At 51.5% G+C, this 10651-nt stretch overlaps 1 protein-coding gene across 1 annotated transcript; it reads right to left on the reverse strand.

The window, feature by feature from the left end:
* Positions 1-4846: 4846 nt before the first annotated feature.
* Positions 4847-9666, reverse strand: WNT8B (Wnt family member 8B). The gene is made up of 5 exons (XM_032191173.1): positions 9652-9666; positions 8606-8744; positions 7451-7576; positions 5830-5972; positions 4847-5404 (listed from the first exon to the last, which is right to left on the reverse strand). The coding sequence occupies exons 1-5, from the start codon at positions 9664-9666 to the stop codon at positions 4847-4849; spliced, it is 981 nt and encodes a 326-aa protein (XP_032047064.1).
* Between the last annotated feature and the right edge of the window lie 985 nt (positions 9667-10651).

Consider the following 10651-nt stretch of genomic DNA (forward strand, 5'->3'; position numbering starts at 1 on the left):
CGCTTCTAGCTTATTTCTTAGACTTGGGCCTAAAGGCAGTTGCCTGTCATGTCTGGGGGGACTTCTCTCAGTCTTCAGGGCCTCCTACTGAGTTCTCAGCTCAAAAAATGATGTGGGGCAAACCAGATCATGGGCTCTGTGGGTGTGGGCAGCAAACATCCTGGTTTGAGACTTCAGGTCTTACCTGCTCCACAGGGCTGCAGGGTCAGAGAACTGTTCTACAAGATACCTTCCTCAGTTGTTACTGTCCTTCTGCATCAGATACAAGAAGATCCCTGTGATGCTGGGGTTCCACTGGGGAATCCCAGTGGCATTGAGGAGTTTACACTTGGAATCAGGAGTTGGAATGATATCAGTAAGTAAAGAAAGCCCTTGATTAGATCCTCTCCTGTTAGAAACCACTGTTACGCCACTGAAGCCATGATACTTAAACAAGCAGTATGATCTGACCTTCTTTGTGGAAATTGAGTTGGCAGTTCTTGCCACCAATTAATAACTTCTGAATCTTGGCTGATTTCACCTAAGATTTTAAGAAGGTATGAAGGCTGAGGTGGGACAGTAGTGAGATAAAGAAGGAAGAATCAAAAAATAAATTGTTGCCAGCTGGCTTGCTATTCTATTTGTACAGGCCAGCCAGTCAGAAGACATGAAACTGAAGTATGAGGGACTATATTACTCATCTTCTGGTTGGGATGATTTGGGAGGAAATAAAGGTTGAGAAACGCTGTTTGGATGGGGGAAGATTTGGCCACTGTTAGGAAGGGACCAGGGTTCTGGGCTATTAGGGACACAATACACACATTCAAGGAAAAATAGCCTTTTTTAAATTCTGCTTGCAGGGGCAAATGCCAGGTGTAAGGGAGCCTGGCAGTGCTGCGGGAGCAGTTAGCAACCAGTCTGGCCTCCCAGCTCTCCTTCATCGGGAGAGATGCAAGATGATTTTCAAGGGCTGCACTTGTGTTGTGACCCTTGGATTCTGCTGTTCTGGATCTGGTTGTGGTACCCTGTGCAGTCCAGCCTATTTGCTTTAACTCAGGCCACTTGTACCACTGAGAAATAAGATTTTTTTTCCATCTGTTTCTCAGATGCATTTGACTTCAGTTTCCTCCAGCACGTACTGCACCTGCTGTCCTTGGGTTTGTGCAGAGACTGCCTACTTACCTTGCTTTTGCTCTTAGTCCTTCCTTTGTCTCCCCATTGCTCAGTTCTGTTTCAGGTTTACTGCAGTGAGCACTGTCCCTAAAACTCTTGGTAGGGAAACCAAGCAGGTGGGTGGTAGTGAGGGGACCCACTCGAGGGGCTCGGAGAGGCTGGTAGCCAGGCCTCAGTCTGCGTCCCTACTGCTGTTTGCTGCCTCAGAGGTGCAGTTGGAAAGCACTGCTCCAGGTACAGCACTGTCTGGCTGCCAGCAGCTTCTGGTATACAGACAGCAGCCTGTCCATGCCTCCCATGTGGGCACATGCTGCTGCAGCGTCCCTGCACTGCTGTTTCTGTTGGGTGAGAAGGCCTCCGGTTTGACAAAGAATTGGAGGGGCAGGAGGAAGGGATCCCTGGGCATGGAGAACAGAGCTCTAATCCCGTTGCAGATAACATCATGTCTGTAGGCTAGGCTTGTGTGTGTTTGGGGGAACTGGAGGGGCAGAGATTGTTAGGCAGTATTTGTTTGTAAAGCCACTTGCTCTGAAGATAATGCTTGCACTAACTTCTATTGAGGGAGCAGTGTGAGTCCCCACAAAGTCCTTTCCCAAAGTGTCTTTGAAGCCAAGAACCCATTGAAAGGAAGAAAGGCCAAGAGAGGGGATTAGTTTGTTCAGCAGCTGTGAATTTCAGTGGGAGGCTGATGAACTCCAAAGTCTTTGTTGAGATTTTTTTTTGTAAGGAGCCCTGCTGGAGGGAGAGACCCACACGGGGGCCGCGGCCTTAGACAAGAAGGAATCCGAAGCGGCAGGGAGCTGTAAACGGGCCACAAGGACTTTTCCCAAACACTTTTCGGAAAAGGTGTTGTGAAGAGAGCGGAGGGGGATTAGCATGTGAAATGACACTTTCCATTGACTCCACAGAGGGGAGGGGAAAAGGGCTGGCTGGCTGATTTATTAGCATTTTGTTCCCTTCTCTTTTCTGCGCCCCCAGCAGCCCCCCTCCCCTTGCTCCCCTCCTCCTTGAGCCCTCTAAAGAGGTTTGGATTGGAAAAGGGAGCGGGGGGCTGCCTGTTTGTGTGTCATCTGGGCGAAGGTGACCACCTGGGAAGCTGAATGTAAATATTTCTCCTCTGAGGAATGCGCCTTCATTAAAGCGAAATGAATACATGGAAGCATCCAATCCTGCCACACAATGGCAGCAGTGCCTTTACTGCCTAGGGCTGCTTTTGCTGGGGAGGGGGACCCCTCCGGGCCCCGACCCGCTGCTGAGGTCAGCACATTTTGCAGCTGCGGTGTCGCCATTTTGTCCCAGAGAAAGAAGCATGTGGCGGTGGGGCCCCTGCTCCCAATGCTCCCAACGCGCCCTGTGTGCCCCCTCGCCCCAGCAGGCCTGGGGAGGGATGGGGACGCTGTTTCCCTTCGCCAACTGGCGTCACCCTGCCCGGTGGGCGCATCCTGGCCTGCGCCACAGTCTTCACAGGGCACTTGTGTGGGGCAGTGGCACAGGCGGGGGGGGAAGGAAACAGCTTCCACGGCTTCCCCTTTTCTTCTTTTTTGAAGCTGGCTGTGGAATGGAGGAGCACAGAGGGACAAGGGGTGGAAGCTGTCCTCTCTGCCTTGCGGTTGCCCCTAAGCTAGCCTGTTCTGAAGCTTTTCTCTGCTAGGTGACAGGCTCTCTACAGCTCTCTACTTTCCTGCATAAGGATGCATCCCCACCCTGGGGAGCAGAGCGAGGTGGTGCCAGAGATGCAAGGGAGACCTGGGGCAAGGTCCTTGTGTTAATAGGAACTTTGTGCACACAGCTGGTGGCTTGTGTCTGGAGCAGAAGTGTTTCAGCTTTCCCTGAGAATAGGCCAAGATTTTTTTTTTCTTCAGTTTTTGAACTGCCAGATTCTTGCTTCATGTGAATACTCTTGCTCTGGTGGGACCTCAGCTTGCCCTAGGTCTGAATTCCCAGCCCCATCAAAATAGCCCTGAGATGAAGGGGATATTTTATAACTGAGACACACATACAGACTGTGGAGTGTCTTCAGTGTGTCACCTCTGAAATGGGCACTTGGGCCTCTATCTGCCCCCTCTCACCTCCTTTTCTTCTCACAGCTGCACTGCAGTTTGAGCTCGCCTGAGGCTGCATCCAAGAGAGCAAAGCCTTTCCTATCATGGTAGGGGTGGAGGTGGAGGGAACTGGTGAGCTGTCCTTGTGCTAAACAGATGAGTAAGTGGCTGTGTTGTAGTCTCCAGAACTTTAACTACATACATCTGCACATGCAATTGGACAAACAAAACACCCAACACAACAGCATTTTGCAAGCACTTAGCTACTGATTTATTGCATTGGCTATTGGTTTACAAATATTGACTACAAGACAGATCTGATGGCCAGTAACTTAGCTCTGCTGGCTTCTCATCTGTCTGAAGGACACTTCAAACAGCAAAGTCAAGTATAAATTCATAGCCTGAGGAAGATCAGTGTGATGATGCAGTAAGTCTCCTCAGGTCCTGCTTCTTCTAGCCTCTTCCCTGCCTACCTCAGCCATGGCAAGGGAACAGAGATGAATCAAGCAAATCTTCCTGCTGCTTGCTTAGCCTATAGAGTATATACAATATGCCGTGGAGGAAAAAATGTTATGTATACATCACAGTAACTGTGCAATAAATTAAACTTCAAAGTGCTTCACTTTCCTATTTACAACACCATTAAATAGAAACTGACATTTTCTCAGACTAGGAGGAAGTATTTAGTTAGTTAGCTGGCAGGGTAAGAGTGCTCAGCAAGTACACCAGGAACTGGGGAAGGGGCTCAGCTGGCAGCTCCTCTCTGGGAGAGATTTGGGAGGGAAAAGGGACTGGAGAAGTATGAGGGCATCATTATGGCACCAGTCAAGGGCTGGGGTGAAAAGGGAGGCCAGACCTGGAGGCTTTGAAGATACAGAGGAAGCACATAAAAAAGCAAGTGATGTGACCCCTTCTTAGGACAAATGTTTAATGGGCAGGTCAAGCAGCAGCTTGAATTTTGCTGCTGCTGTCTCAGTTGCAAAGTGAAGCATTGGAGAGTTTAGCAGAGCTGTGAAGGGATGGGAGGTAATGCTGTGGGCCTCACAGAGGCTGGCTCACTACAGGAAAGAGTTGCACACCTTTTCTCTTTCCTCACAGTGCAGGGCTTAATAAAAAGCAGTAACGATTTTATTTTAAGGCTTTTTTTTTTGTTGTTACTATAAGCCTCTTCTGTTTTAGGGTATACCACTCTGAGTGGCCCACGTTTAGTGGTACCATCTTAGCTTCCTCGTGTTTTCATGAGTATTGATCTTGTTTGCTTAAAAGCCCAGAGCAGCGTGAGCAGTACTTGCTTGGGGAACAGAAAAGCTGAAAGGAGCAGGAGCCACAGAGACCAGCTGCGTTTTCAGCAATAAAAAGAGTCACTGGATAGAGTAAACTTGTGTTGAAGGGCCCAAATCTCACCTGGTTTTGTCAACACGAGTGTCCCAGAGGTCATCAGCCCCTGCACTAGCAGGAAATGCCCTGTATGGCCAAGGCCCAGGGGAGCTCTTCTGCTTTGTCCAAGCCCCAGTAAGGTGATGCTGGGTGAACAGGCCTTGCTTGAGAATGAGACAAAGCTAACCCCAAAGGAAATGGTGCCAGGGGCTGCTGGGGAGGTGGGGAGGGAAGGAGAGGAGGGGCAGAGAGGACCGTGGAGGAGCAGGGGGCAGTTAGAGCTTTCTCTTGAGCTTGCGGCTGGCCCCACCACCCCCGCTCCGCTCCCGCTTCTCCTTGCGGACGCAGAAGTACTTGGTGACCCTTTTGCGGCACTGCTCGCATCTCACAGCACAGCACCAGTGGAACTTGCAGTTACAGCTGGACACCATCTCAGCCCGCCTCTCCTCCACTGCTAGCCCGCAGTCCCCACACAGCCGCCGGCAGCTCCGCTTCTCCCACTTGCTGAGCGCCTTGCCTCTCTTCAGGCACTCCCTCCCCTCTGTGCCCAGCAGCCCCAGCGTCTTGTTCTCCAGGCAGTAGTCAGGGGAGTCTTCCAAGTGGACCAGCTCCTTCTTGGAGATGGAGCTGAAGGTCTCGGCAATGGCACCCCGGCTGGCAGCGCTGTTCCCTGCCCCCTGCAGCAAGTCCACCTTCAGGGCCTTGTGGTACCTCTCCTTGAGGTAAGTGCCCACCTCCCGAAACTCAGGCAGCTGCAGCCAGCAGGTCTGGGTGGTGCAGCTCCCCGACACGCCGTGGCATTTGCAAGTCCGCTTCATGGTCCCTTTGACGGCCTGCAAGATGAGGAGAGAAAGAAGATGCAGGAAAATGCCCAGAGGGCTCACGGGGGTCATTTCTGTGCTGCAGCTCATGGACAGGTCTGGCTCCAAGCTTGTGGAGAGGTCTGCCATGGCCCCTCCTTGTACAATAGCCCTGCCCAGGGATGGTTGGTTAAAAGTTCAGGTTTGCTTCTCCACAGTACTTTACCACTTGAAGAGTGAGAAAGGACAGCAAGAAGGAGTTAGCAGGGTAATCACGGAAGGTTTGCTATGTTAGAACAAACACTCATGTCAGTACTGCTACCCTGCCTTCCCCTCTCCTCAGCAAGGTAATTATTTCTCCTGGGCTTTTAGCCACAGCAAACAGTGAGTCTCCATAGCGAATGACCAGAGCACATCAAGGATGTGCTTCCAGGTCTGGAGGGAGGGAGGGGGCTCACCTTTCTACCCGCCTCATTGTTATGCAGGTTCATAGCAGCTCTGGCATCTTGTCCAGTCTCCAGGGCATCCACAAACTGCTTGGAGATGGCTTCCCCAAAGCCCACGTTATCACTGCAGCCTCCCCATAGCCAGCCTTGCCCACCTAGGAAAGGAGATGAGATGTGCACTGCCAGGGAACCAGCCCCTCACCGTGCTGTGGCCCTAGGGATGAGAAAGGGCGATCACCAGAAGCAATGGGATGGGGAATGGAGGCTGGGGGACAAAGCCAGCCATTTGCCCAGTGGTATTTCCAGTTTCCCTCCCCCTGTGCTTCTGCCATTTCTGCTGAGACCTGGGCAGTATGTGGCTCATGCAGGAAGTGAAGGCACATGTGAGAAACCCAAGGATTTCCAGGCTTTCTATAGAACAGGATTCAGAAGCTGTTAATTATCATATATTAGAAATCTTAAATAGATGAGGCTTTGGGTCTTTAATCACCTTCCCTCTAAACATGACTTTAACCAGACCAGTCTGAAACCATACAGCGAGACACGGCGGGTACTTTTGCTAATCTAGTGTGGGCTTGATAATTTAGCTCAGCTGCCTGGAAACACATTGTGCGGTTTCTTCTTTTCCTCCTAGAGAAAAATACCAGATTCTCTGGGAAGGTTTGAAATCTGGAATATTCTGACCCTTGTGTGCCTCAGTGGTACATTGTGGGCGTTGTGTTTTAATGGCCTTGTGCCTCTTGTCCCTGAAAGGCCTGGCCCTTGCCTGGGTGCCCTCTTGCAGGGAAAGGCGGTGGTGTCTCATGGGAGGTGGATGATTGCAGTGGATGATGAAGTCCAAATCAAGAGCTGGGGCCGAAGGGAGAATGGAAACATTTAACCAGCGCAGAAACAGCAACCCAGAGTCAGTGTGGCAGCACGTGGAATTGAACTGTTATGTTTTGGACAAACCCAAAAATTTCCTTTGCCTGCCAAGTTTTTAAGTTCGCAATGGAAAAATTTCATGAAAAACAGACGTGTTTTGGGGAAAGGAAGTGTAGCATGACTAGCTCAATTTTCCAGAGAAGATAAAATTTGTTGTGTCGTTGCCCAAAAGTCTTGCTCTGCTAGAGATGGGCCATCCCAGGCCTCTGACACCTATGAAATGGTGACTGTTTTAAAAAGTATTAGCCAATAAAGCAAATTACTCAATACTGGGCACTCCAGTGGAGTTTGTCACAAACTGACACGCACCAACTGCCCAGTACAGTTAAGAAAAAAAAGGCTTTTAAAAGATCTTGATAATTTAAAAATCTCACTTTTTTCTTTTCAAAACAAAATGCCCAAATTTCACTGTTTTGTGTGAGAGCTGAGGGGAGAGACAAAGTGGTGAAGCCCTGGGGTTCCACACCAAGGGCTGTGCAGCAGCTAGAGGCTGGGGACAGCAGGGATGGGGATGAGATGAAGGCTGGGCACTGCCAGTGTTTCTCCTGACTGTGATCTCATGTATCTGCCGCACTGATGAAAGCTCCTGAGGCCTATAAATGCCATCCTGCATTCCCCAACAGTAATTCTGGTGGAATTGTGGAGGAGAGGAGAGCTTCCTCCTGCAGTCTGGGGCATGACAGGGGGACCCCAGCTTGTCTGTCCTTACCGAGCTGCCCATTGCGGGAGTCATCACAGCCGCAGTTGTCAAAATCCCCCAGGCTGCAGTTCCGGGTCAGTGTGTACATGACGCCTGCAGAGCTGATGGCATGGACAAAGGCGGTTTCTCGGTTTGCTGTCAAGTGGGAAGACAAGGAGAGCAAATGTGCTAAAGATTTCATGGCAAGACCAGTGTTAGAAATGACTCTTGCCATGCAGGAGACTGGGTTGGGTGAGATTTGCAATGAACAGGGAAGAAAGGATACCCTATATGTTAGATTAGCTTTGTCTTGGCTTGAACCACATGAAGATGAAAGCTGCCAGTCTAAATCCAAAATGACTTGTGCTATTTCCAAGGCTGTGGATGAGTTCATCACTTGGCTGTCGTGGGAGCTCACCAGAGGGTATACAGCACAGACAACCAAATGTCCCCTTCATCTCACTGATACACCCCAGGGAGGAAGGGGCCTTCTCCCTCAAGCCTTTTCTTCTGCTAGACACCAGCCCAGACTGACAGGGGCTCAGTGTGGAGCCCATACCTGCCCAGCAACATCTGTGTGGTGTTCATCAGCTAATGTCACTGGGCCTTTGGCTTTCATTTAACATCAGCATGGGCTGTGTCTGAGCAGATAACCTAGACAGGAATGGTTCTGGGACCCTCTCCCCATCCCAGCTAACACTGGATTTCTGCACCAGGTATCTCTGACGTCACAGCCTCCTGGAAGCTGTGGGGAGATTTTCCTCCTTCTCCTGCTCCTTGGCCAGAACACAGCCTCCACAGAGCTCTGTCTGCTCACTTCACTCCCATCCCTCTGTTCATTGCCCCATGCTGATTCCCAGCCCTGAAGGCAAGAGGCCCCCCTTGGGCATGGTGTGTCCAGCAGCCCACACAGGGGACAGGTAGGGCACTCCTGCACCATCTGGGTCTTGGCTGGTCCAGAGGCAGCACTGGAGTTGCAAGGCTGCCTTGCCTTGAAGCTAAGTCCCAGCACATGCCTGATGGGTGAAGGGGCCTCCTGGAAGATCCCTCCTGAGCTTTCCCAGGAGAGGGACAGCCCAGATGGGAATGGAGCAGGAAAGGAGGCACATGGGAAGAGAGGAGGGGCTGCTGGGCTCTAACCTGTGGCAAGGGGGTCCCGGTAGTGGTGTCCAATGCTTTCCTTACCGCTGCGCAGCCCGCCGTGGCTGGAGAGCTGCAGTGCCCTCTCGGGGCAGTTCCAGCGGTCCCAGGCGAACTGGAACTTGCACTCCTCGATGCCGCTCTGCGCCCCGGCCGCCACGCTGCTGGAGTAGATGAGATAGGCCTAGGGGCAGAGCAGCAGGTCAGGAGGGGGACGGCATCACCCTGGCACTGCATATTGTGGGTCCTGCTGCTGTGGGGTCTCGATGGATGGAGATGTATGGTGCAGAGCACCAAACTCCCTAGGAGGCTGGCATTCAACTGCAAAAGACCTGTGTGCCATCTTATTGAGACAAGATGTACTGAGCTGAAGGGCTGTCCTGGGTTTGGTTCCCCTGGGGTCTGGCAGTTGCCAGCAGCCGCAGGAAATGCATTTTCTGCTGTGCTGGGTCAGAGGCTGAGCCTCCTGGCAGGGAGAAGGCCAAATGGAGCTGTTGGCTAGTAGCCATGTTAGGAGCAATGTGCTGGCCAGCCCTGGCAATGGGGAAACCCTTCCCTCTCCAGTGTGAAAGGAGATGGCTTCTAAAGATGGGTTTATCAGGAGGAACAAAAATCTGGGGGTGAATTTTACAGCTGGTCCTGGTTAGGGAAAAATAAGACTCTAAAAGAGGGATCCAAGGAGGAGGGGAGTCAAAAACACCAAACAAGTTCCTGGCAATTCCAGCAGTGCTCATTGGGGAAGCGTGTTTTGTAGGGCCACAGAAAGTGTCCTTCCAGCTGGATAACCATGGGTCCTGATGCTGACTTGATCAGCGGGAAGCAATAGATGGCAGGTGAAATCCTCACCTGATGTCAATAGACCTATGTCCAAATTCTGACCCCAAGCAGCTTAGGATCCCAGGCTCCTTTGCTGAGAGCTGCGGCTCTTAGGAGGGTATCCCTGGCCCTCCCATGCCTTGTTGCTGGAGTCCTGGGGTGAGGGGAGCTCTGGCTGAGGCTGGATGGAGAGGAGTGGGAAGGAGGAGCCACCCCCCACCCCCTCCCCTGGGTTTAGTGGAATCAGGGACAGAGATCAAAGGGATTTCTCTTACCTTGGGGCCCGTCATCAGGAAATTATTCACTGACCTGGAAGACAGAGACAGTGTCAGCAGGGAGGGGGTGACGGCGGAGGGGCCTGGGGAATGCCTGGCATCCCAGGGCTCTCCTCTCAGCCCCGCAGCCTGCCTGGCTCCTGGCTGCAGGCACCTCTGGTCTCTTGGTGCCTCCTCCTTCCCCCTGCCTGCTCCCCCCTCCAGGTTGGACCCTCTCTGCCTGCACAGCCCCAGGGACCTCCTCTTCCCCTGGTCCCCATGGCTGCACTCTCCTCTGTCCTCCTCTCCAGAGCAACTCTTCAGCCCTGCTGTCTGCACCCCTTTCCCTCCCCACTGCTGCAGTCCCCTGTCCTCTATCACCACTCCTTCCTTTCGCTCTCCTTCTCACAGCTGCCCTTCATACCAATTCCCCCATCTTTTTAGCGCTTCCCTGCTCCCCTGCCCTTGCTTTTTGCCATAACCAAACGCTGCTCAGCTTAACTCAGGGTAGTGTGCGCCCAGCCCCAGGAGATGGGCCGTGCCCCACGGCCTCCTGCATTCCTGTGAAGCCAGCTTTGGCAGCCCATGCTCTCCTCTTGCTTAGCCCAAATTAAACTTTGATGTTTTCCAAGTGAAATGTGAAAAAATGAGATGAACAGTTTCCAGAGCTGCCCTCTTGTAAGTATTCCTGTGAAAATTTTATTTCTGCTACTGTTCATGGAAAACTGCCACTATTCATATAAATTAATTTTTCTACTGAAAATATGTGAGGTCTGCTTCAGTAATCTTAAATTTGGGGCTCCGAAAATCTTCAGTTCTGTGAGCCTCATGATCCCCCTGCTTTGCTCTGTAGATCAGCAAATTCTACTCCTTTTACAGAGGGGAAAAAAAATTAAAATGTGGGCTCTCTTCCTAAGGATATTGCAAAATAAAGGAAAGCATCTCTCATATTTATTTTTTGAATCACAAGTTTTTTGTAACCAATTTCACGCTCTTCTGGCATGTGGTTTTTGCTTGCCGT

Source organism: Aythya fuligula, chromosome 7 (genome assembly GCF_009819795.1).
Source record: "Aythya fuligula isolate bAytFul2 chromosome 7, bAytFul2.pri, whole genome shotgun sequence".
NCBI lineage: Eukaryota > Metazoa > Chordata > Aves > Anseriformes > Anatidae > Aythya > Aythya fuligula.